The sequence below is a fragment of the Gekko japonicus genome, unplaced genomic scaffold (assembly GCF_001447785.1).
Source record: "Gekko japonicus isolate JY-2015 unplaced genomic scaffold, Gekko_japonicus_V1.1 scaffold63, whole genome shotgun sequence".
Lineage (NCBI taxonomy): Eukaryota > Metazoa > Chordata > Lepidosauria > Squamata > Gekkonidae > Gekko > Gekko japonicus.
Genome location: NW_015168654.1, coordinates 2131493 through 2157149, shown reverse-complemented (window position 1 = coordinate 2157149; position 25657 = coordinate 2131493). Strand labels below are relative to the sequence as shown.

At 51.4% G+C, this 25657-nt stretch overlaps 3 protein-coding genes across 3 annotated transcripts in view; 1 reads left to right on the top strand and 2 right to left on the bottom strand.

Moving 5' to 3' along the window:
- The window catches only part of LOC107113795 (E3 ubiquitin-protein ligase RNF19B-like), an 18114-nt gene extending 3244 nt beyond the window's left edge, over positions 1-14870 (bottom strand). The window contains exons 1-7 of the mRNA XM_015415166.1: positions 14824-14870; positions 13405-14084; positions 4680-4885; positions 4261-4411; positions 1665-1827; positions 1399-1513; positions 700-837 (exon numbers count right to left, since the gene is read on the bottom strand). Coding sequence (XP_015270652.1) covers positions 700-837; positions 1399-1513; positions 1665-1827; positions 4261-4411; positions 4680-4885; positions 13405-13868 — 1237 coding nt within the window. The 5' untranslated portion in view covers positions 13869-14084; positions 14824-14870. The remainder of the gene's footprint in view (positions 1-699; positions 838-1398; positions 1514-1664; positions 1828-4260; positions 4412-4679; positions 4886-13404; positions 14085-14823) is intronic.
- A 3707-nt stretch (positions 14871-18577) lies between these two features.
- On the top strand, positions 18578-22300 carry ZNF513 (zinc finger protein 513). The gene is made up of 4 exons (XM_015415159.1): positions 18578-18749; positions 19119-19250; positions 19766-20344; positions 21064-22300. Exons 1-4 carry the CDS (start codon positions 18710-18712, stop codon positions 21708-21710), a joined length of 1398 nt encoding a protein of 465 aa, XP_015270645.1. The 5' UTR covers positions 18578-18709; the 3' UTR covers positions 21711-22300.
- Positions 22301-22775: 475 nt separating this feature from the next.
- The window catches only part of SNX17 (sorting nexin 17), a 6950-nt gene continuing 4068 nt past the window's right edge, over positions 22776-25657 (bottom strand). The window contains exons 7-15 of the mRNA XM_015415143.1: positions 25486-25573; positions 25110-25179; positions 24920-25012; positions 24557-24760; positions 24002-24124; positions 23777-23854; positions 23554-23628; positions 23402-23443; positions 22776-23279 (exon numbers count right to left, since the gene is read on the bottom strand). Coding sequence (XP_015270629.1) covers positions 23160-23279; positions 23402-23443; positions 23554-23628; positions 23777-23854; positions 24002-24124; positions 24557-24760; positions 24920-25012; positions 25110-25179; positions 25486-25573 — 893 coding nt within the window. The 3' untranslated portion in view covers positions 22776-23159. The remainder of the gene's footprint in view (positions 23280-23401; positions 23444-23553; positions 23629-23776; positions 23855-24001; positions 24125-24556; positions 24761-24919; positions 25013-25109; positions 25180-25485; positions 25574-25657) is intronic.

Genomic DNA, 25657 nt, shown 5'->3' with positions numbered 1-25657 from the left:
CAGTACAGAGCTGTCAAAACCTACAGGCAAAATCTTGATGGTCGGAGGCTGTTCAGTTTCATTATGGAGAGAACTTGTCAAGATCAGGGCTGGTTCCAGGGGGGGGGGGCACTGGGCAGACAATTCACAGGCACTCCTTCTCTGCCCATCACCAGGCACTTGTGCCCTCCTTCCATTGCCACCCACATGCATGACTCCCATCTGCTTGTGTGTCTGTGTGTCCCCTTCCCTTGTCTGCACACATACACTCCCACTGCCCACGCTCACAACTGCCTGCAGCCCTTTCCCCAGTGGCATCGGGCAGTGCATGCAGCAGGGATCATGAATAGTAGACCACTAGCAAGCAAGTAGGCAGAGGGTGCTGGCAGCAGTAGGCCCTGGCAGGCGTCCCACCTCAAGGGATGCTGACACTGGCCCTGGCCAAGGTTGTTCCCTTTCACCCACACCTGTGTAATCCTCCTGGAGTCCCAGTGAGACAGGTAGGTCACAAATAATGTAAATAAATAAATAAAAACGAATGAATGAATAAATAAATAAAATTCGCATCTCACACCAAAGTTAGAACAGATTGTTTCACTCAAGGTAGCTTAGGAGGTGAACAGAGAGACTGTGACGTGCCAAGGATAGTGATGCGTCCACTGCTTCATCCCCCAGACGTTTGGGCTTCCCTTTCTCAACCTGCTTCAGTGACTCACGTACATTTGGCAAGGTTCTCCAGTTCCACCATGCTGAGCTCCCCAGCTTTTCTCCGGGTGCCACCACACCCCCAGCGATTCCGGCACAGAGAGAGCGCCACCACTCCATACACATAGGTGAGCATCAGCGGCACCCCGACCCCTGTGAGCAGAGAGCCTCGTATGAGACCTGACTCTTCCCAAGGTGACAGTTCACCCCCAAATTCGTTTGGGTTCCTTTTCATCTTCACAGCCTCTTCTCCACGGACCTCTGATCTTCACCCCGAACCCTCCTACATTTCTGCTCCCTTCTATTTTTCCTAGTACCCTGTGTGTTTTCCAGTATGCATTTGTTTCTGTATGTGTGCATGATCTTATTAGAATTTCCTCTCTCAATAAAGCAGCCTTTCTTGGTTAAGCAACAGCCTCGTTTATTTCTGAGAGGTTCTCTAAGGGAAAAATCACCATAAAAGCTGGTGGAGAAGTCTCACTGTTACCCCCTCTTGCTAAGCAAAAGGCCTCCTTTAAGAGCTAAATTCCCCCAAATAATTTGGAGACCCTCCCCTTTGGGTGACAGCAGGCTGTGTGTGTGTCAGCCTAGCAGACACAGCACTGCCAAAAGGGCAGTAAGGTGATATCCTTTGCTGTTCATTGGCGATGCAACGGACATCTCTGTGAATCCAGGACCCTCTTCCAACCCCCGAGATACCTTTTTGACTCTTACCTACAGTGACTGCAGTGATTACAGGTGACACAAAGAGGGACAGAAGAATACTGCTGGACACAGACAGACACTGCTGGCAGACCGACAGTTTGCTCTTGCGTCCGTGGCTCAGAACCTTGAGGGAGGGAAGGTATTGAGGCTTGGAAAGGGAATGCTAAGTCGAGAGAACCCCTAAGTGTTGCTTCCACCACTAGGCCTGGAAGAGCATTGCAGCAATGCTCTTGAGGAGTTCCTGCTATTGGGGGTGGAGGAGTGAAATGCCTTACCTTTTTCCCCATGTAGATGGGTATCCCTAGGGTGATGACCGGCACAGCAATGCCAGCAACGAGAGAGATCACCATGGGCGCTCCCAGTACCATGCCTAGCTGCCAGAGAAGCTTGCGTGTCCGGGACCAGGGCTTCTTCCCCCAAAAGGTGCATCCAGAAGGACTGGGGAGAAGACGGGTGACATGATAGAGGTTTACAGAATGATGAATGGGACAGAGAAGGTAGAGAAAGAAGTACTTTTCTCTCTTTCTCACAATACAATAACTCGTGGGCACTCAATGAAATTGCTGAGCAGTAAGCTTAGGACAGGTAAAAGGAAGAACTTCTTCACCCAAAGAGTAGTTGACGTGTGGAATTCCCTGCTGCAGGAAGTGGTGGTGGCTACAAGCACAGACACCTTCAAGTGGGGGTTGGATAAGCATATGGAGCAGAGGTCCATCTGTAGCTATTAGCCACAAGGTATGGATGGAACACTATGGGGCAGTGATGCTCTGTATTCTTGGTGCTTGGGGGGGCCACAGTGGGAGGGCTTCCGGCCCCACAGGTGGACCTCCTGGTGGCACCTTGTTTTTGGCCACTGTGTGACAAAGAATGTTGGACTGGATGGGCCATTGGCCTGATCCAACATGGTTTCTCTTATGTTCTTACAGCTGGGGGGTCAATAGTGGAAGTGAGAATGCCAGGGAGGCTGGAGGTCTTACCTGCAGTTTGAAAAATGTCACTAGGCCTAGGCTGCTTCTAGGTTTTGAAGGGCCTTGGGTAGAAAGTGCTCAGGGGATGCCCCCTCCCATCCTTTGCCCACCACCAAGATCCCCACTCACATTTCCCTTCCTGCCCCTCCCCATGTATCCCCCACTTGCCTGTGCACCCTTCCCGTGGCTACTCTTGACCCTTCCCCATTACCTGCGCCCGCAGCCACCTACGTGCCCTTTCCTGCACGGCATGAGGCATGTGGCTGGGAGTGCAAATGCTACAAACTGTCCAGAGCACCGTCTGCACCACCAGCACACTCTTCCCTTGCAGTGCTGGGCGGCCAGGAGCATAGGAGCTGGAGTGTTTGCAAGCAGGCAAGAGAACGGTGTGGAGGCAGGTGGCAGAGGAGGTGTGGGTGTGGTGGTCAAGGGCAGTTGGCTTTGGCAGAAGCTCTGGGCCCTGGCAGACAACCCACCTCAGGGTATATGCTGATGCCGGCTTTGTAGCCACAAAGGTCAGAACCTTGGGGTTTTTAGGGTCCACATTAGCAACATGATGAGAGAATTGTGATCTGGCCTTAGCATTTGCAAAACATGCAGGTGCATGCGATCCCAGTCCAGATCAGAGCTACACAGGGTGGAAGAGGGTGTCTCTGCTTTTCCACATTTGCATGATTTTGTCTTTGAAAACTCCTCCCCATCCCACCCCACCCATACAAATATACTCATACTTTGGGAGAATTATGGACAATTATAGATATCTCCCCCCCCCTCCCCTCTAGGGCTCATAACAGCACAGGGAAGGTGGTTTGGATGGCTTCAAAAGGGAATTAGATAAGCATATGGAGCAGAGGTCCATCAGTGGCTATTAGCCACAAGGTATAGCTAGGGGCTCTGGGGCAAGTGATGCTGTCTTCTTGGTGCTTGGGGGGTGGGTCAACAGTGGGAGGGCTTCTAATGTCCTGGCCCCACTGATGGACCTCCTGATGGCACCTGGTATTTCTGGCCACTGTGTGACACAGAGTGTTGGACTGGATGGGCCTTTGGCCTGATCCAACATTTGCGTCTCTTATGTTCTTATGTTCTTATGGTTTTGATAGGCCAAACCGTGCAGAACTGGGAGGATTAAACCCCCTCTCCCCTCCCCAAATGGCCTGAACTGGGTCGCACGCCCCTGGCATTTACTTTTAAGATAATGAGACATCCATGACTTCCACTGTGTTTAATCAGACCCTCACCTTGTGTGGTTAACAGCCAATTCTACTCTTCTCCCTGATTGTATAGAGTCTCAGGCCCAACTAAAGTCAGCACTGCTCCTGCCCCCACCCCATAATACTCTGGAACACCCTTCCAAAAGAGATCCATCAGGCCTACTCTGTTGCCATTTTAGGCAAACTTCACCAGACATTTTGTGATAATCAAGTTCACTGAATTTTACATTCCTGCAGCTGCAGTTAATTTTTACACTACTGTTTTAAGAACTGTGTAGTGACTGATTATTGTCCAGTTGTTACAGAGTCTGCTAAAAGCCATTTTGGCAGCCTTCTGCAGGAGAAAAACAGCATGCAAGTTGAGCTATGAAAACAAATATAAATAAATGATGCTTTAACATCCTAATAAATCGAATTAACGACCTGCTGGGTCAGACCACTGGTCCATCTAGTCCAGCATCCTGTCTCACGCTGTGGCCAACCAGTTCCTCTGGAAGACTAATAGACATGACGCTTGATGCAGGTTTTATGTGCTGCATCAGGACAGATCTTAAGCTGCCTAAGCTTCTATTTCACAAAGGGACCTGGGAAGGAGGACCAAATGTAAAGGTCCAGTTTCCCTTTACTCCCAGCGGTCCCCTTGACCGCTGCACCAATCTGCCTCCCCCCCACCTCCCACAGCACACTACCACCTGAGGAAGTGCACGTCCGTGATCTCTCGCAAGCACAGCCAGCAGAACAGGCATCCACAGACGGTGCAATTCATGCGATTGCAGCTCCCGTCATTGATCTTCATGATGAAGGCACCGCAGCGGGGACACACCTTGATGGTTTCTGTGTCTGCTGGTGAGACAGAGGAAAGACAAGGGAAAGAATAGTTAGTTCTCAAGCGGTGGAGCAGAGCCTTGGAGGGACCCCTGGCAGTGGGCCACTAGCAGATAAGGAACTGTAGTGCCCCATTTGGGGAACCAAGCTTGGTGACAGAAGTGCTGGTCTCCTCTCCAAATCCTAGCGAGAAGGGACAGCCCAACCAAGGAGGAAGGGATGCCACTGGAGCAATCCAGTGCTGGGAGAACAGAGGCACATACGATACCCTTTTGGCCAGACTCACGCCTGGAAGCTTCCTCCTTCTGGATCAGCTGGGTGGACAGCTCCACTGCCCCTGGAGCTTGCCGGCTCCATTCCCGCCAGGCCTGCTCACAGGAAGAGCTGGGGTGCCAGGGCTGCCGGCAGTGGTAGCAGAACTCCGTCCTGCAGTCCTGGCGGCCACAGACGAGCCGGGGACATTCAGCACAGCCGTAGGCAATGACTGCATAGCTAAGGGGAGAGACCAAGAGGAAAGGTGTAAGCTTAGGAGCAGTGCATCCACTCCCAGGTCAACTCTCTGCATGCATCCCCCCCCCCCCCAGTTCACTGCAAGCGCCTTTGCTTCCCCAAGAAGATGACAGTGGATCTCCCTCTTTGCTAGACTCAAGTACTGACTGATCACAGGGAGAGACTGGGTTCCAGACCCTCCGCAATATTTATTTATTATTGCATTTATGTCCCGCCCTATCCCACGATGGGCTCAGGGTGGCTCACAACAGTGATAGAACATTAAATATACAATTGAAGCCAGTTAATAAAAACAGGATGGCAGCAACACAAAATAACAGCAGTCCAGAGCAGCCTAATACACTTCTTGTTGGGTGTTAGTAGGATAGTAGGCATCTGTAGGCCCACTATGGGCAGGGGAGGCCGAGATGGTAAAAACATCTGCCACCTCAACCAAAGGCCTGGCAGAACAGCTCCGTTTTATAGGCCCTGTGGATATGGTGGAGATTAAGGAAAGACTGTGATCTCCTTTGGGGATTTTTATTTTTATTTTATTTTATTCAATTTATGCCCCGCCCTCCCTGCAATGGTGAGAGGAAAGGTTTGTAGCTGTCCAAGCGGTCCCAAAGACTTAAGGGCGTTTTCATCCTCTTAAGATGAAACTTTCACCCATGTGTTGGAAGCTATGCGGAAGAATTGTCTCCTGGTGGTACTGTACTGTTATGAGAAAGTTTTGGCATAGAATATTGGCCCAGGTCAATTTAATCACAGGGTACCTGATTTTAGAGGAATCAGAATTAATTTTATCAAATCATTGGCAAGATGAACTATCCCAGCTGTACGTAGGGATCTCACTGCACTGTTTTTATCAGCTGCAAAAAGGTTAATAGTATCCAAATGGAAACACAAAGATCCTCCAACAATTAGTTAGTGGTACAATAGAATTTGGGACCATTATCTCATGGATAAAATCTCCAAACATATTTCACAATCGGAACAACAAACAGGTCACACTAATCTTTCTGATCGATGCCTTCCGGTATTAGAATCAATGGCACAGAATGCTCGCAGTAAAAAATCCTTTCAGAATCACCATTATTATAATCTTCTGGCTTATCTTTAGTAACAGTTGTTTACTTAGAAGCAGGGGTCATTTCCTGCAGGAGCACACAGGAGCGGCGCTCCGGCAGTAAAGAGCACAGGGGGCAGGCACATGCAACAAGCCCCACCCCCTGCTCCCAGCAGCCCTCAGTCAGAGCAAGAAGCAGCCAGGTAAGCTGCAGAGCCCCCCCCCGGCCCCCCAGTCCAAAACAGTCCAGTGGCACCTTTAAGACCAGGTTTTATTCAGGTACAAGCTCTCCCTCCTCTGTGAGGGACAGATCTGCACGTTCCCCCCTCCCCCAATTGCTAGCAATCCAAAACAGTCCAGTGGAGCCTGAGCGGTGGGTGTTGCCTTCTGACACACTTCCGGTGATGTCAGGTGTGGCATATGCAAATAAGTTATGCTAATGAGTTATGCTAATGAGCTCCTGCACCTCTTTTTCTACAAAATGACCCCTGCTTAGAAGCAAGAGGTTCAGGCAAACCTGCTAAAAATTAAGTTATCTTGTTACTGTGCTTCTTATTGTGTAGCATATCCTGCAGCTGGAATCTATAGTACTCCTTTGAAATTTCAATTGTTCTGTCAATATTTATGTTTGTATTTTGAAATTTTCAGAAATAAAATGACAAAAAAATAAGAGGGGGTAGCAAATTCTGCTAATTCCCCCCTCCTGCTGCAGCCCGCTGAGCCTCCAGAATTGCTGTTCCAGGGGGTCAGAAATTACTGTCCACGCATAAGAAATTTGCTCTTAGGTCTTGAGAGTCTGAGCTTGAATGCAGGGGAGCTCTGGCCTCCTGTGTGTCACTTCAGGTGTGATCTACTGCCCAGCATGTTTGGATCCCAGAGTGGCTGAAAGTCGCAGCCCTGGTCGTCACCAGGCAAGAATCCTTCACATGGGGGAGCAGCTCCCGGACTGAGCATTGATGTATTTCTGGGCAGCATCAGATCCTCCAGCGGGGTCTGGTCCCCAAGCAAGCCTTGTTTGCTTCTCTCTACAATATTTCATGCTCTTCTACCTTCCCTGCTCTTCCCTATGCTTAGAGCTTCTTTTACAGAGAAGAGCTCCTATAATCTAATATCAGGAGTGCTGGGCAAGGTGGATGAGTTCTGGGAGAGCAGCCATGTTAGGCTACTGCAGCACAAACAACCAATAATCCTTAAGGGTCCTTTTTGCAGCTGGCCTGAGCTGGGGAACGGACTCAGGTCCTATGCAGGTCAGACGTCAGACGCTGCTGGCCAGTGACAAGCAACTCTTTGGACTAGCATGTCCCAAGTCCATTATCTGAGAGGATGTCTGAACCTCTGGGACAACTTTGAAATTTCTAAAATCAAGAAGGATTTAACACTGACAATTTATTTATTTATTTATCAAACTTTTACCCTGCCCTCCCACCAAGGCGGCTCAGGGCGGCTTACAAATAATTAATACCAATATACAATTAAAACCAGTTATCACAACTAATACAATACCATACCATAAAACCATAAAACATTGCAATAAGTACAACCTATTGAGATTTGAGATTTGGCGGCCATCCGTATAAAGTGCTAGTGCTCATGTGGAGCGGCCAGTGTGGCCAGGGCTCTTAGAACGCTTGTCGGAACAGCTTGTTCTTCAACCACTCTACGGAATTGTTGAAGATCCCGCAGAGCTCGTTCCATAGCTTTGGTGCAGCTAGGGAGAATGCCCTGGTTCTTGTTGCTGTTAACTTAGCATCCCTAGGGCCAGGGGGGACCAGGCGGTTTTGTGTCCCGGATCTCAGTGCTCTCGGGGGAACATATGGGGAAAGGCGGTCCCTCAGGTACACAGGCCCCAGACCATTAAGGGCTTTAAAGGTCAAAAACAGCACCTTGAAGCGTATCCGGAACGCTATTGGCAGCCAGTGCAGCGACTTCAGCACAGGTTGGATGTGCTCCCTCATGGGGAGACCCATCAGCAACCTGGCCGCAGCATTCTGCACCAGCTGCAGCTTCCGGAGTTGCCCCAAGGGCAGGCCCATGTAGAAAGCATTACAGTACTCCAACCTCGAGGTGACCATAGCATGGATCACTGATGCCAGATCGTTGCGTTCGAGGAAGGAGACCAACTGCCTAATCAGCCGAAGGTGGTAAAAGGCTGCCTTGGCAGTGGCTGCTATCTGGGCCTCCATTGTCAGGGAAGCATCCAGGAGCACTCCCAAGCTCCTGACCCTCGGCGCTGGCACCAATGGCGCCCCACCGAAGGCCGGAAGAGGGACCCCTAGCCCCGAGCCACTCTGATTCAGGCTTAGGACCTCCGTCTTCGTCGGATTCAATTTCAGTCGGCTCAGCCTAAGCCAGCCCGCTACGTCCCGCAACGCTCAGTCCAGATCTTCCGGGGTAGAGCCAGACTGACCACCTAGCAACAGATAGAGCTGGGTGTCATCCGCATATTGATAACACCCTAGCCCATGTCTCTAGACAATCTGGGCAAGGGGGCGCATATAGATGTTAAATAACATCGGGGAGAGAACTGCCCCTTGGGGCACCCCACAGACTAGTGGATGTCTTTGGGACAGCTCCTCCCCGAGCGCCACCCCGAGCGCCACAATGATCACAGCAGCAAAAAAATAGCTTTAAAATGGAAAGATAAGAACCCTCCTATGGTTCAAAAGTGGCATGCAAAATTATGGAACTATTTTGTTATGGACAAACTATCTGATGATATACAAGGATTGGATCAGGTCGATGATTCCTATATAGTTAAGAAATGGGCTCCTTTTGTGAAATCGAATTTTTAAAAGTAGAGGTTATACTGATATTATCTCCATGGCTGCTTATAGTTCAATAGTGCAATAGAATAACAATTCTAATAGACTGCTTGTCATTTCAGTTTTACGATGTAATGGTTGAAGTTTCTGTTATACTGTCAAAGGTATAATCTTTGTAGTTTTGTTATCTATTATCGAGCATTGTAATTTCAAATTAAACTTGAATAAAAATGTATTTTAAAAATCTGAGGCGATGTCACTCAGGTTTCACATGGGAACACATGAAGCTGTCTTATAATGAAACAGATCATCGGTTCAGCTGGGTCAGTATTGTCTACTAAAACTGGCAGTGGCTCTCCAGGGTCTCAAGCAGAGAAAGATCTTTCACATCACCGACTGCCAGATCCTTTTAACTGGAGATGCCGGGGACTGAAACTTGGACCTTCTACACACCAGGCAGATGCTCTACCACTGAGCCATGGCCATCTCCTACCACTCTGCTGTATTAAATCGTTTAAATCTTAAAACGGCAACAATCCAGCATAGAATTAGGGATGCTTAAACAGCATCTCATCCTGAACTGATGTTACATTTACTGGAAAGACTGGCCTGGGATTACTCAGAAATTCAGTCCTCAACCATTCCCAACATGCATGGGTCTTTAAAACAGAGCCAAGTTTAAAGCTTTGACTTGTCGAGGGGGGGCAGGAACAGGGACTGACCAGTCACATCCATGCTTTCCTCTCCAGCTTGGGGAAATCCAGCAAAGCAACTTCTGCCTGGTATCTCTTCAAATAATATAACCCAGGCTGCATGCTGAAGTTCAAGCCAAACTTCCTGGCTTGTATCCTAACCTCTGCTGCTTACAGGGCCGGCTCACTCACTAGGCGATTGCCTAGAGCGGGCTGGCCCTTAGGGGCGCCAAACTGCACCCGGCCCCGTACTCTGGGAGTTCCTTGATTATTTGTGTTTTTCATTCTTCCTAAAATGCATTTATTTTTGAAAATTGGTGGGCGCCCGGGGGGGGAGGGGTGGCGCCAAAAGGGATCCTCGCCTAGGGTGCAAAGTAAACTGGGGCCGGCCCTGGCTGCTTACAGAAAATGCTTTCATCTGGACAAGCAGGTTATGGATAATTTCTCCCATCATACCCTCTGCGAACTCCCACTCCTCCCCCCACAGACAAATACACACTGTTCCTGGAGCTTCACTGATCCCTGAGGGTCCAATTTTGAGCTGGGGGGCACAGCCAGTTACTGCAGGGAAAGGGAGGCAGAAAACTCCTTGATCTAGCACACCTCCAATTGTGATTAACACATGGAATTCACTGCCACAGGAGGTGGTGGTGGCTACAAGCATGGACGGCTTCAAGAGGGAATTGGATAAACATATGGAACAGAGGTCCATCAGTGTCTATTAGCCACAAGTTATAGATAGGAACTCTCAGTCTGGGGCAAGAAACGCTCTCTTTCTTGGTGCTTGGGGGAGGGGGGCAACAGTGGGAGGGCTTCTAATGTCCTGGCCCCACTGCTGGACCTCCTGATGGCACCTGGTATTTTTGGCCACTGTGTGACAGAGTGTTGGACTGGATGGGCCGTAGGCCTGATCCAACATTGGCTTTTCCTATGGTCTTAATTGTGCTAGATAGGATCTAGCCCCTAGTATTGTGGGTATGCTCTGACCTAGATGGCCCAGCTACCCTGATCTCCTCAGATCTCAGAAGCGAAGCAGGGTTGGACCTGGTTAGTATTTGGATAGGAGACCATCCAGGAAGTCTAGGGTCATGATGACGCAGAGCCAGGCAATGGCAAACCACCTCTGAAGGTCTCTCACCTTGAAATCTCTACAGGGTCACCATAAGTTAGCTGCGACTTGGCAGAACTTTCCACCACCATTGTGGATATGCTGCATTTACGATTTTTTATCCTCTGTGCCTAACTGTCAGTGCTTCTGTTGGATTCACAAAACACACAAGTACTTGTGATATTTTGCCAGGAGGTTCGAGATGGAATTTAAGGAGCGGTCAGAGGAGCTGGGTGCTCTCAGGGCCCAAAGAGAAGCTCCTCAGTTCGGGGCAGTGGCTCTTGCCTGCAACCTGAGCTCATGCTTTAAAACAGAAGGTAAGTCAGGGCAAAACAATCAGGAGGAATTCAATTTAGATTATATTTAGGCATTTCGTATGTCCTCTCTGGAATCCCAGAAAGATGAGAGAGGGAGGTCTGTGAAACCATCTCTGTTTTCTCAAGGGCAGTTCTCGAGAGAGCTCTCTCAGCCCTACCTACCTCACAGGGTGTCTGTTGTGGGGAAGGGAAAGGAGGTTGTAAGCTGCTCTGAGACTCCTTCTGGTAGTGAAGGGTGGGGTATAAATCCAATCTCCTCCTCCTCCTCTCTTACACAAGCATTAAGAAGCCCACATAGTAACTGAAGCAATAATGGGGAGAGGTTGCTGCTCAGTGGTAGAACATCTGCTTGACACAGAGAAGGCCCCAGGTTCCACCCTCAGCACCTCCAGTTAAAAAAAGAAAAAGAACCAGGCAGCAGGTGATGTGAGAGACCTCTGCCTGAGACCCTAGAGAGCCCCTACCTGTCTGAACAGACAATATTGACTTTGATAGACCAGGAGTGTAATTCAGTCTAAGGCGACTTCAGGTGTTCATGATAAGATGTGTTATTCCCTGTTCCTGCAACTGTGGTGAGCAAGAATGCGGCCTCTCCCTCTGCCTACATGTCAGAGCCAAGCCAGATGCCACTGGCAGATAGCATCATGGAACGTCTTGTCAAACCTTCTGAATGTGACAAGGGCCCAAATTGTGGTCTGAAGGTCAGAGGGCCAGAGGTAATTTTGTCCAGCAGCTATCGTGGCTCAACATTCACCCCAGTCTCCTGAAAATCCTTCAGGTACCCCAGCTTCCATCTGCTCCAGAGCTTCTACTGGAGAGGATGTCCCCACACCCTCTCCCTCCCTCACAGCAGAACCTTCTGCTTTGCCTTCCCTAACTGAGATCTCACACTGCACACACAGGGGCACTTAGGAACCGCAGGACACTGCACTGGGTAATTGGTCCATCCAGCTCCGCACTGCCTTCTCTGACTGACAGGAACTCTCCAGGGATTCATAAGAACATAAGAGAAGCCAATGTTGGATCTGGCCAATGGCCCATCCAGTCCAACACTCTGTCACACAGTGGCCAAAAATACCTGGTGCCATCAGGAGAACCACCAGGGGGGCCAAGACAGTAGAAGCCCTCCCACTGTTGCTCCCCCCCCTCAAGCACCAAGAATACAGAGCATCACTTGCCCCAAATTCAGGCATGGGGTGAAGAGAATTGATAAAGAGAAATTTCTCTCCCTCTCCCAAAAGACTAGAACTTGAGGGCATCAAATGAAGCTGATGGGCAGTAGATTCAGGATGGACAAAAGAAGATACTTCTTTATACACAGAGTGATTAAAATGTGGAATTCGCTGCCAGAGGATGCAGTAATGGCCACAGGAATAGACAGCTTTAAAAGAGGATTAGATTAATGGCGGGCAGGTCTATCAGTGGCTACTAGCCATGGTGACAAAGAGGAACCTACACATTCAGAGGCACTAAAACTCTGAATCCCAGACCCAGGAGGCATCAAGGGAAGGCCTTGGCCTCTATGCCCTGTTGTTGGCCCTCCAGATGAACTGGCTGGCCACTGTGTGAGGCAGGATGCTGGACTAGATGACCACTGGTCTGATCCAGCAGGGCTCTTCTTATGTTCTTAGGCAGAGAAAGGTCATTCTTAATTGTGTTGCTTGAGGTTTTTTAAGAATGGAAAAGCTGAGGACCGAACCTGGCAAGCATCTGATCCTGCCCTTCCAAATGGGGACCAAACAGGGTCTCCAATGAGTGCCTGGGCCACCCCTGCAGCACTTCTCTGCTTGCCTTAAGAACATAAGAACAGCCCTGCTGGATCAGACCAGTGGTCCATCTAGTCCAGCACCCAGTCTCACACAGTGGCCGACCAGTTACTCTGGAGGGCCAGATACAGGGCATAGAGGCCGAGGCCTTCCCCTGATCTTGCCTCCTGGCTCTGGGGTTCAGAGGTCTCTGAATGTGGAGGTTCCCTTTAGCCACCATGGGTGGTAGCCACTGATTAGACCTCTCCTCCATGAATCTGTCTAATCCCCTTTTAAAGCTGTCTATGCCTATGGCCATAATTACATCCTCTTCCGTTATATAAAGAGGCTTATCAAGGATGAAAGAAACCACCGGGACCCCCTCCTTTCTGGGCAGTAACACACAAAGTGTTTAGACAACTACAAGAGTCTTCTGGAGCTTCATCCGGCCAGCTGGCACAAACCGAGGGCTAGACCCAGACTAAACGGAAGGCACTTCCATCAGCCAAAGGGAACTTCCTTGCCTCATCCTGCCTCTCACTGCCACCCATTAATCTCCCCAAAGTGCTGCTCCTAGGGGATAAGGGGGCTCTCAAAAACCCCATATGGGGTCTGCGGCAGGAGGTGGGGAATCGATGGAAATTACACCTCTCCTTCTATTAGTGGAAAGCTTAGTCTGGATCCAGCCCATGGCAGCCCTGAATGATGGGATAGGCATGTCTTCCGTGGCCCAAAGGGCACACTCCCTTTCCTGGTGGACAGGTCAGACCTGGTTTACAGGAAAACTCCACATGAGTTCCACTTCCCCCAAAGGTCACCCCTGCCCCACCTGCAATCCGGAGCAGGGCACCAGCGTGTGCCTGGGTCAGCCACCAGGAGGCGCCGCAGCAGATATTCCTCATACTTCTCGCACAGGTTGGCCTCGGGAAGCAGCTGGTGGATCTCGGAGGGCTGGAGGAGAGCAGGGCAGTGTGGGCAGGCCACCTGGACGCGGCTCTCGCTGATCTCGATGCGCAAGTATTGCTGCAAGCAGGTGAGGCAGGACAGGTGGGAACAGCAGGAGAGTGCAGGGAAGGCCTCTGGAGGCTGGGGCAGCAGGCACAGTGGGCATTCTAGCAAGCCTTCATCTTCCTCCTCCTCCTCCTCCCCTTCTGGCACCAGAGAGATGTGGGTCTCTTCAGGGTTGCCCAGAGGGGATTCTAGCTTCCCATCCTGCTCCAAAGTCACTTTGGGTTTCCGTCCAAAAAGGCCCAGGATGCCAAGGGAGGGAGGTCCCACCTTGGGCCGCTTCATGCTGGAGACGAGGAAGGGTTAGCTCAAGGAGGGGGCAGGCGGCCGTCCGGACATAGTGCTGCCCAGCCAGGATGAGTAGCAGGCAGACAGAGAGCCCCCCTGGACACAGACACCTGCCCCATGCCCAGCAGCTCCAAGGCCTTTCTTTCTCTCAGCTGGCTCTGAGTACCAGGAGCTGTACCATCCTCACCTTCCTCCCCATCAACGTCTGGAAACCTAGGAGAGGTGACAGGAGAAGAGGGGGGAGGCAGACACAGAACTCAGCAATGGTGCCCTAGAAGCCTAGACTGACTCTGCCTGCTGTGGGGGTCATAGTCCGGGTTGCCAGCCCTGGCTTGGGAAATTCCTGGAGGGGGGGGGGTTTGCACGCCTCAGGGTGCAGGAGTTGTCGGAGGGGAGGGAGCGCAGTGGGATATGAGCCTGCTCTCTGAAGCGGCCCTTCCCCTCCAGGGGAACTGACCTCTGTAGACTGGAGATCGGTTGTGATTCCAGGAGAATTCCAGGCCCCACCTGGAGGTTGGCAGCCCGCCCCAGTCTGGCTGACCTGCAGGGACTGGCAATACTGGAAGAGCCTGCAGGGCACAGGCAGGAGCTGGAGAAGGGAGGGAGAGATTGCCAGGGGCTGACAGGTCACAGAAGGGCCTGCTCTGCCCCCCTCTGGGACTGGTGGCATGAAGGGGCCGGGAGCTTCCCCTGCCCTGGCCATCAGCTGTCTCTTTAGCACAGAGAAGCTGTGGCTTTGTTGCTTCTCCCCCTCCTCCTGGGCATCAGGGCTCCTAGCTGGCCTCCACCCCTGCCCCCCCCCCCCATCGAGAGAGCGCATCCCAGCCCAGCAGTCAAGGAGAACCAGATGTCAGCCTGTCCTTTACCAGCAGCTGGAGCCGGCTGGGTCCTCCCAGCGGTGTTGCCTGGGCAACTAGGAGAGGGCCAGGAAGGATGAAGGATGCTGGCTTACCTGCCTCTCGCTCTCTTGAGCCCCTGCCTTGCCTTGCCTGCTTCTTCACTAACAGCTGAGCCCCCCTCCCCCAGCCGCTGCACACTCTGCACTCCAGCAACTGCACGGCATCCTGGGAAGTGTAGTCCATCCCCAAGCTTTGCCAGCTCATCGGCCTCACAGAGAAGGTATCCCTGTAGTCTTCAGATTCTAGTGCCAGTCCTGCACTAGGAAAGAGCCCCTGATGGGAGGAGTTCTCAGCAGGAGAAGATCAGTGAGGGGGGAAGATCAATAAACCGAGACTGCTAAAGAGACACTGACATTGTCAGGCCCAACCTTGGCAGTCTTTAATCACTGTCTGGAGACCAAATTAAGGGTGGCAGGTGAGATTCTTGCCTCAGGGCAGCCACCCAATGCCCATTGCTTGGCACATCGTGACGGGAGCTCAGCTGCTGGGCTTAACCTTGAATTTGGGACACTGCCAGTCTATTTATTTTAAAAGCCTTTACCCTGGCTTCCTCCCCCACCCCCAAAAGACAGCTCATCCATATCAGTAACACCTATAGATCAAAATAATCAGAATCAACATGACATCTTATCATATATCAAAGGCGCCATATATCAATAAGCCAAAATAAAAATGACTCAGTCTGGTTGCATCACACATTTTCCTCAGACAGAAGAAGGAAGTTTAGCATTCTCTGTGAATGCTTAACAGGGAATTTCTCAGCTCATTGAATCTGGTTCCAAAGAAGAGGTGACATAATTTGAAAGCTCCAGATCAGCCCAATGGAGATCTTACCTAATAAATGACTACCAATAATGCCAGCTGTCCAGTTCTTAACTGGCATGCAGGCTCAAATAGAAAAGTATGGTTTCAGGAATGTAAGTCCTAGACTGCTAAAAGCTTTAAAGATTAACACCGTCATCTTGAAATAAGATCTAAAGCAAACTGGTAACCAGTGGAGTTGGTGTAAGTATGATCATGCTATCCTTTACCAGAGAATAGGAAAGCAGCTGCATTTTGTACCAGCTGAAGCTTCTTGGCTGGTTTCCAGAGCAGCCCCCATGTAGGGCACATTACAGTAGTCAAGCCTGGAAGCTCCTGAAACATGGATCAACAGGGCCAGGCCAGACTGGTTTAGAGGGAAAATAACCTTTGAATAATACGTAAAGGTAAGAAAGTACTCTGGGCCACTGCCCCTGTGGATTCAAGAATATCCCTAGATTCTTAATTTGATCAGATAGTAACACCATCTATCACTGGTAGATCCACCCTCTCCAAAACATTGGCAAGCCTAACCAGCATTACCTTACCAGATACTCTAAGTGATCCAGGAGCATGTCTGAAGCTGATGAGAGGTCTGAACAGAATTAATAGGATGGTATCCCCTGCTTAATCTGTAGACACAGACCAGAGTTTTATAGGTTCAAAGAAAGCAGCATCACTCAGGACTGCCTACAGCTGTTCCACTTGCTAGATCATTTTGTTCAAGAAAAGCAGATCTGGCAGAGGCTCTCAGACTGGCCAGGTTATCCTTATTTTTTCCCTTTTTGTGAGCATTTTACAGAAATGGGGTTTAGGATCTTGGGAAATTGAGGGGGCCCCAATAGGGAAACTGGACTCAGAGCCAGTGACTGACAACAGTGCATCTGAGAACAAATGTAAAGAAAACAGTCGTGAGAGTCTAACCCACAGATCAGGCAGTCAACAAGACTTGCAAAAAATGCTTTCTGTATATTATTGTCAACAAGCACTACAACACAATAAACAAATTCCTTCAAATCATAAGAAAATCCTTGTGTAAAAATACATTGTCGTCGTCTCCGGATTATATAACAACGTTTCAAAATTGGATCTTCCTCAGGAAATATCAGAGTAATACAAAAGCTCTCATGCTCATAAAGTGCTTTACAAAAAATAAGATATTTAGATAGGACACTGATCTCAATAAGTATTCAGGCTCAAATATGCTGCTAAGCTTCTGATGGATTCCATGTTTCCCTCCCAGAACCTCCTCTGCTCCCCAGAAATGGGTAAGATCAACAGCTACCCACACCTGAGCATTCTCTGCTATGGCTCCAACTTCGTGGAAGGGCCCACCTGACATGGTTAGGAAGGCTCCTATATTTTCATTTTGCAGAACATGCAAAGTGAAAATGTTCAGGAGGGCATTCTTATTAAGGGAACAGAGCTGTCGTTTTAATATCTGTGGAAAAAATAGGTACTTCTATTGCATCGTTTACTGTATGTATTATACTGGTTTTATTGCATTGTTTCAAAATGTTATAACACAGTTTTATTGCATTGTCTATTATATCCATTATATTATTTTATGACATTGTGATTTTTAAAAAAGTTTTGTAATCCACCATGCACCTCAGTGAGAAAGGTGGACTATAAATTAAGGAAGTAAGGAAGTAAATAAGTAAAAGTTGGATCAAGGAGGGATAGGCTAGGTTCTGACTCGCATGTGCAAATGAAGAATCACGGGTTAAGTGGCTTTAACAGTGATCTGATTTCCCCAGCAGGTTCTGAATGACATCAAGGCATCATGGTGAGCCCTCAGCCCAGAGGTCTGGGTCTGGGTTATGAACTGCTTAGGCACTACAGCTGGCAGGAATCTCCCAGCAGCAAAAAAAGTATTAAAGTTTCATGAATCATTCCACAGAACATTTCAAAAGAAAGAGTCAAATGCAGCCCCATTCCTCTCCCTGCCATATGCACAGAGAGACCTATCATGAAGGGCTGTACCAAGGAGGAAGACCAAATGCATCTTTGCAGCAAGATCAAATGATTCAGTTAACCAGAATACTGCAAGTACCACCACATTGCTCCAGCTTCTTCAAGCCCAAGAAAAGCATCTGGAACAAGAACCCCGTTAAAGTTCAGACTAGGAATACCAGGGAGTGGTTGTTGGACTTAACTGCTAAAATCGTAGCAGTACTTTGGCAGGCCAGAGGCAGAGTTGGACTGGTTTCCGAAGAACACTTCAGACATGCAGAACAAAAAATACAGGAGTGCCAAAGAATAGATGCTTTTGAATTATGGTGCTGGAGAAGACATTTCAGAGTCCCTTTTGACTTTTGAGAGTCAATCCTAAAAGAAATCAACCCTTACTGTTCCTGGAAGGCCAGATACTGAAGCTGAAGCTCAAATACTTTGGCCACCAAATGAGAAGGGAGCACTCACTGGAGAAGACCCTGATGCTGGGAATGATTGAAGGGAAAAGAAGACGGGGACGGCAAAGGATGAGATGGTTAGACAGTGTCATCGATGCAACGAACATAAAATTAAGCAGAGGCTGGTGGAAGACAGGAGGGCCTGGCGTGATGTGGTCCATGGGGTCACAAAGAGTCGGACTCGAATGTGTGACTGAACAACAACAAAAGGTAGAGAAAAGCGGGGTATAATAGCTAACTCTTCTTCTTCTTCACGGGGGACCGCACAAACATGCTCAGACTCTCTCAGGGTTCTGCGGAGAACCCAAAACGCCCGCCTCATTCTGCAGCAGACCAGAACACCCCTTAAAGGAATCGCGGCGACAGGAGACACAAGGCAGGGCTACAATAATCACAAGGGGGGCGAAGCGGTTCGAGCGTCTCGCTACGTCTCTCGCCAGAGCTCTCGGCTATTGCGTAAGGGCGCGTTCTTCACGGTCCTTCCGGTCCTTCTTTTGTGCTTTCTAAGGACTTCACTTCCCGTCTTGCAACACGGGCGGGAGCGGAACCGGAACCGCAGGCTGCTCTGGCTGCCCGCCCCGCGGATGGGCGGGAGCGTCGGCGGGAGCGGCTGCCGGGGCCTCGGGGCGGCGCAGGCGGAAGACGAGGCCGAGCGGCGCTGAGCGACCCGGTGCGGGGGAGGCGCCCAGGGCTGGAGCGGCCGCCCTCCCCCCCGCCGGGCAAAATGCCCCGCCGGAAGCAGCGTAACCCGCAGCCAGTCAAAGGTGAGGCAGGCCCGGCCCTTCTCCTTCTATTCACCGAGGGGCTGCTGGTGGTGTCTTCTTCCTCCAGGCTTCGAGGCCGATTCCCTCAACCGGAGGGAGTTCGGGCTGCTCCCTCCCTACAATTCTCCTCCTGCCGTCTCCGGCCCGAGCCGTCGCTCTGCGATTCTCTGGTCAGGCGCTCGTGAGGGCTAGAAACCCTACTTTCCCCTCAAAGTGCCGCGGCGGGGGAGGGGGTGGAGATCGGGCTTGGGGTTCCGCCTGGGATGCTCCCCACTCCCCCACACACGCGCGCGGTGGTACACAGGTGAACCCAGTCCGGTTTGCGGTGCTTGCCGAGCCCTTCTCTGAAGCGGCTTCCCTCTGTTGCAGTGGATGCCGTCGGAGTTCCCGCTGAGCCCCCGGGAGACAGCCTGGCGCCGCAGGGTAACTTCCTCCTAGAGGAGGAGCTGGAGCTGGAGGAGAGCGGCGACCAGATCCTGGCCTTCGAGAAGGACTCAGAAGGTTGGTTCGGTGGGATGGGAGGTTGTGGTCCGGTGGGTCCCCGGGTAGCCCTAGGCTAGTAAGCTGGTAGCGCCTTCTTTGCATTGGGCCGCTGGCTTGGGTCAGTGGCATTGCGGGTGTCCTCGGTTCTTGCTTAGCTGAGTTTGGAGCCAGGAGTGTCAAAACCAAACAGTGAGCTTTTTCTTCTCTGTCCCTTATGATTGCTGTGGGGTGCAGATTTGTAGTGAGGGGGGAGGTGGTGGGGAAGGAGAGAGTTGTGGAGTGTTCTGTAGGGAGCATGCAGGTTGGTTGCAGCTGTTGGACAAGACTCCAGAGCTTCTAGACAAAAGTGAGGGCCACCAGGTCAGGCATCCCTTCTGGGGGAGCAGCAGAGCAGGGAAGCCTGGGGGTGGTAAGGGTTCCTGCAGCTTAGGTCCCCCACCCGGTAACCCCCTATTGTACCAGCAGGAAAGGGAGAGGCCAAGGTGAGGATCCCCACAGCTGCCTACCTGATGCCCCCTCCTTGTGTGCTGCAGACTCCCTTGGGGGGACTCCTGGGCTGCCGGCCTACACACTGAGCGAGGAGGAGTTCGCACCTCTGTGCCAGACCCAGGAGGACAGAGAAACTGGTGGCCCAGACCTGGCCTGTCACCACTGTGGCCTGCCTGCTCCCGGCTCCGCCCACTGCCGCCCTTGCCCCGAGGGGGACGAGGAAGGCTCCCCAAAGGGGCGCGTGGTCTTCTCCTGCCAGCTGTGCTCCTTCACTTCACACTACTCCAGCCACCTCAAACGGCACATGAAGACTCACAACGGTGAAAAGCCTTACCGCTGCCCGCACTGCTCCTACGCCTCAGCCCAGCTGGTCAACCTGACACGCCACCTGCGCACCCACACCGGCGAGAAGCCATACCGCTGCCCCACTTGCCCCTTTGCTTGCAGCAGCCTTGGCAACCTCAAGAGGCACCAGCGAGTCCATGGCCAGGAACGGCTGCCACAAAGCGGCCCCTGCAACTGCCGCTGCATCCATGGCAACTCTTTCCAGGACCACAGCCAGCAGCTCCAAGGGGAATCAGAGCCAGAATTGGAGGGACCACCTGTAGCTGACCAGGAGCCAGGTACCAGTCAGGGCAAGGGGCATTTCTTAGGGGGCCTGGGATGCAGAGGAGCAAGTCTTGGCAATACCCTTGACATAGCAAAAGCTACCCCCCTCCCAGGTTGAAGCTTTCATGATTCTCCAATTCTAGGGGAAAGGTTGTGTACCGTCATTTGAGACTGAATCTCCAACCTGGCTGTTTCCCTGCCCTGCTGAAACGTAGCCTGAATACACTTTTCTTGAGTCTGCATCCCTTCCCTGATCTTTTTAAAGTACTTCTCCATAAAATGACTGCACAGTGAGCATATACAAGAGTGTACGGGTTAGTGGCCTGTACATGACAAAAGCTTATGCTGGAACAAAGTGCATTCAAACTGTCATAAGATTCCTGCCTTGCAGTCGACATAATACAGCTCCCCATCTTAAATTTTAGCCTGTAAAACTCCTTGGAGCGGGGACGTGTCATCTTGTTGTATGACAGAAATTAGCTGCAGCTTTAGTGGGCCAGTGGAGTTCGCAACCAGGAACTCCAACCTTTCCCGCAGATAAACTGAACTCTAACTTGCTCTTGCTGCTGATCTGTGCTTCTTGTCCAGTTTTAGATATCTTGGTTCTCAAGGGCTTCACAGCACAGGCTTGGGGCTGGGCTGTAAGAAGTGATGTGGTGCCTTCACCAAAGGAGACCTGCACAGGGAACTTGGGAAGGCCAGCAAACTTGCTCACTTTTTTTTTCTTTCGCAGAACCGTTGCTGCCTGGCTCCCCCTTCCTGCGGTCCGAGGACTCTGCCACTGTTCTTCCCGAGCTGCTATTCCCGTTCACCTGTAGGGCCTGTGGTCTGGTTCTGGAGGCTGACGAGGGCCTGGGCGAGCCCGTGTGTGGGCGCTGCAGCCTGACAGTGCTGGGGACTGAGCCTGCCTCTCCTAAAGGCTTCTCGTGCCAGCTGTGTTCCTTTGTTACAACCTATCCCAACCACCTGGCACGGCACATGAAGACCCACAGCGGTGAGAAACCTTTCACCTGCGCCCTCTGCCCGTATGCCTCGGCCCACCTGGACAACCTCAAGCGCCATCAGCGGGTGCACACTGGCGAGAAACCCTACAAGTGCCCGCTGTGCCCCTACGCCTGCGGCAACCTTGCCAACCTCAAGCGCCACGGCCGCATCCACTCGGGGGACAAGCCCTTCCGCTGCCGCCTCTGCTCCTACTCCTGCAATCAGAGCATGAACCTCAAACGCCACATGCTGAGACACACCGGTGAGAAGCCCTTCCAGTGCCGCATCTGCCCCTACACCACCGGCCACTGGGACAACTATAAGCGCCACCAAAAGGTGCATGGGCAGGTCCTGGCAGATGAAGGGGGACCTGGCCCTGATAGCAGTATGCCCTAAATCGGGGAGAAGGTTCTTTGGGCACTTAAGACATGGTCCTGGACACTTCCGCAGTCTTGGTGGACAGAACGGGAGCCATCCGCCTTCACTGCCTGTGGGGGTAGACTTGAGGCACTGACTTGTTAGCAAGCTCCTTGGGGCCGTATGGAAGCTGTGTATACCTCGGGGGGGGGGGAGTTTTACCGTATAAGCTCTGAACTACGTTCCTGTTCTGAGGGCTGGAGAAAGCAAATTGTACTTTCTGCTCCTCATGGTCCCATCTCACATCAGAGTGACAGATTCGGCCTGCTGCTCGGGAGGGGGTGCAGCTTGAAGCCCAGGGAGGGGGAAGTTCTTGGTGCTGTTCTGTCTTTTGTGCCTGCCACACCTCCCCCTTCCTTTAACTGTGGTTGCTGCTTGAGTCTGTGTAATTTATATGGTGTATTAACGCAGTAAATGGTTTTCTTATCTTGCTTTATTTTGGCTGAGGTGGGGAGGGGTAGTACCTGAACCCAGAGCCTATGTGAGCCAGAGCCTGGCCTGAAGTGGGCCAGGCCAGTTTGGTGTAGTGGTTAAGTGCGCAGACTCTAATCTGGGAGAACCGCATTTCATTCCCCACTTCCTCCACTTCCATCTGCTGGATGACCTTGGGCAAGCCACAGTTCTGACAAGAGCTGTCCTTGAAAGGGCAATTCTTGAAAGAGCTGTCTCAGCCCCACCTACCTCACAGGGTGTCTGTTGTGGGGAGGGGAAGGGAAAGGAGTCTGTAAGTCACTCTGAGTGAAGGGCGGGGTATAAATCCAATCTCCTCCTCCTCAAGGGAAGAGATTCAGAACAGGCATCTGTGGGCTTCCCCCCCCTTCTCCCTCCACTTCTCTTCTTTATGTTGGAAAGGCTTCCCTGCCAAAAGAACCATTTAGCACCCCCTCTGAGCTCTCCCACCTCCGCTATGGGTAGAGGGCCCTCTCCCACGAAGCAGGTAAGCACTACCGATCAAACTTTTTCTGGCAGGGGAGAATAACTTGTCTCACAGCTAGCTTGGCTACAGAAAGAAGGGAGTAGCACTGGGAGGGCTCGAAGGCCCCGTTCCCAATCATGTACTATTTAATCATTGCCACAAACATTTGTTAATGTTCATCTGTAAACAGCAGGAAGATAAAAACAAGGTTATAAGCCTAGCGGGTATGCTGGAGTCTATGGTTAGCGCCAGAGCCACGAATGCTCTTTTTTTTTTCTTTTTCTTTTTTTTTGTGCGAGTGTCCACTCTACCCTAACTTGGCATGTATGGAGCTGAAGCTGCCAGCCAGTTGCCCCATGCGGCTGCCTTGCAAAGGAAGTCCCCACAGGCTGCAGGCACGGGGGTGGGTGGGGGTGGAGGACGGGGGGGCCAGCCAGGGTTGATTGAGGCACATCCATCTCACAACCCAGGAGCAGGTCGTACATTCCACAGATGCGGGCAGGGCAGGGTGCCTAGAGGTCCTCGTCGCCAATGCCTTCGAAGGCAAAGTTGCCGTGAAAGTCGTTGGCCTTGATGTCGGTGGAAGAGCTGGAATGGCTGATTGCCCGCAGGCTGACAGAGCTGAGCTTACTCTGTAGGAAGAAGAAGGAGTCAGAAACTTTGCCCTCCCCCATTTCCCGGGGCCCCTCCACCCCGGAACGCAGAGAGACTGGCCCTCTATCCTATGGGAACGGCACGGGGCAATGTGACTTACCGAGACCTTTGCAATCGATTCCCTATTGGCGTCAGGAGAATCCTGGCAGGACAAGCAGATGTATTAAGGGGATGAAAGCATTATTACAGAAACACCCCCTCCACGTAAGGGGTCAAGGGGAGAGGGGATATCCAGGGATGAAGCCTGCTCACCAGAAGTGGAGGCGACTTCACTGCTTGTTGGCTGTCCGAACGCTGCAGGGCACCATTGGCTCGCCTACGGAACATCTGGAGGGAGAACAAGCAGTGAAAACGGGCAGCGTTTATAGGGCCCTGCTCCTGCCTTTCCTTCCCCACGGTTCTAACAGGAGGAGGAATTATTGCTCCATCTCCCTCCACCAGCACTCCTAAAAGCCTGCCTGAGCCACACTCTGACCTTGCGGATGCTGCCTCCTGACTTCTTCACCATCAACTCATCCACCATGGACTGCAGGCAGATGCTCAGCATTATAGCCTTAAGAGAAAAAAGAAGCAGCTGAAGTCTCCATTTTGCAATCAGAAGTTTGGAGCCTTCTTTTTTTCCCCCCTGCTGGAAACTTTGAAAATGCAAGTAGAGATGAAACCTCTTGCCAAGGTCCCCCATCTCCCACCGGATACCTACTTGTGGGCTGGTGATGGTGACCCATTGCAGGCGGTCCTTGCTCATCAGATACTCAAAGGCCAGTTCCAGTTTCACTTCTGACTTGCTCGCCGGTGGGCCCGATGTACCGTTGTTCACAGGGACCTGAAAAACGTACAGTTGTGAGCAGTGTTCCCTCTAAGCCGAGTTAGTGTGAGCTAGCTCACAGCTTTTTAGCCTCCAGCTCACACATTTTTGTCTTAGCTCAGGAAGGATGGCTCCAGAGCAGACTAATTTATGCAGCAGCCAAATTGCTCGCTCACAACTTTGATGCCAGTAGCTGACAAAGTAGAATCTTTGCTCACCAGACTCCACAGCTTAGAGGGAACATTGGTTGTGAGAGCCTGAAGCTCATGTACCTGTGCTGCAGGTACTCTGTGCTGCAGAGCACTCTGCAGAAGGTTCCAGGTTTGTTCTTTAGAAACTCCCGATAGCTGGGCTAGGGAAGACTGTTCTCTGTGTGACCCGAAAGCTGCCGCCACCTCCACCAGAAAACAGGGTCTTGTTAGACCAAGGCAGCTTCATAGGTTTACTCACCGAGGAAGTAACCCGCCAGCAGCGCATGCGGGTCACTTTGAAACTCCCCTCCTTGATCTGGTCGTTTGGCAGCTTGACCTGGAAGTTCAACTCGCTGTTCCCAGCCCCGACGATGACATGGCAGCCCTTCTCGGGGAAGTCGGTAATACAGGGGTCAAATTTGAGATAGCCATAATACTTGAGGGTCTGTGCCAGGCGGATGAACTGTGGGGTGAAAAGAAGAAAGGGAGCGTTGGAACAAGAGCCCGCCTATCTGTGACAGTTGCCTAATCTCTCACCTTGACTGCCACTGAGGAAACCAGGGAGCCAGAAGCAGCCCAGGACTAGTGCCAGAGAGGCTCTGCTTACAGAGTGGGGGCCCACCTCCTTCTTGGAGACCTTCTCCTGCAAGGACTTCAGCTGTCGGTGCTGCTCCTTGCTGGCGAGTATCCAACCCTGCTCAATGTCCGCTACTGTCTGTGAAGAGATGAGCAGAAGGAGAAAGTAGGCCGAGCTGCAGTGCTTGCCGCCGACTCCCTTCCCCACACTCCCTACAGGAACCACATCCTCTCACCTGGGCATATAGCAGGTTCAGCCCCACCCGCTGCTCCATGACATCATCATCGTAGGCAGAGTCCCAGTAGCTAGGAGACGGAGAGTACAGGAAAGGTGACCCTTCGCCAGATTGCATGAGGTTGCTCAATCAAGTTGTGACTGAGCCAGTTTGGTGTAGTGGTTAAGTGTGTGGACTCTAATATGGGAGGACCGGGTTTGATTCCCCACTGTGCCCCACTTGCAGCTGCTGGATGACCTTGGGCAAGCCATAGTTTTGTCTGTTGTGGGGAGGGGAAGGACTTTGTAAGCTGCTCTGAGACTCCGAGTGAAGGGCAGAGTATAAATCCAACCACTTCTCCTCTTCATTGCTCTTTCCACCCTGCACTCCCACATACCTTTTCCGCAGAAGGATCTTGTAGTCCGGGTTGTGGAGGCTGGTAACAGACACATACGGCAGTTCAAACTCCTGCAGTTTCCGAATGACTGGAAGAGAAGACAGCTCAGAAAAAGCTGGGCCAGAGCACACCCACTGTAGCATTCCACCCCCCTCCAGTTCATGCAGGCAAC

Coding starts and splice junctions, on each gene's coding strand:
- ZNF513 (XM_015415159.1), top strand. CDS start 18,710: ATGCCCCGCCGGAAGCAGCGTAACCCGCAGCCAGTCAAAG. Junction 19,251..19,765: donor CTTCGAGAAGGACTCAGAAG/GTTGGTTCGGTG, acceptor TGTGTGCTGCAG/ACTCCCTTGGGGGGACTCCT. Junction 20,345..21,063: donor TGTAGCTGACCAGGAGCCAG/GTACCAGTCAGG, acceptor TTTCTTTCGCAG/AACCGTTGCTGCCTGGCTCC.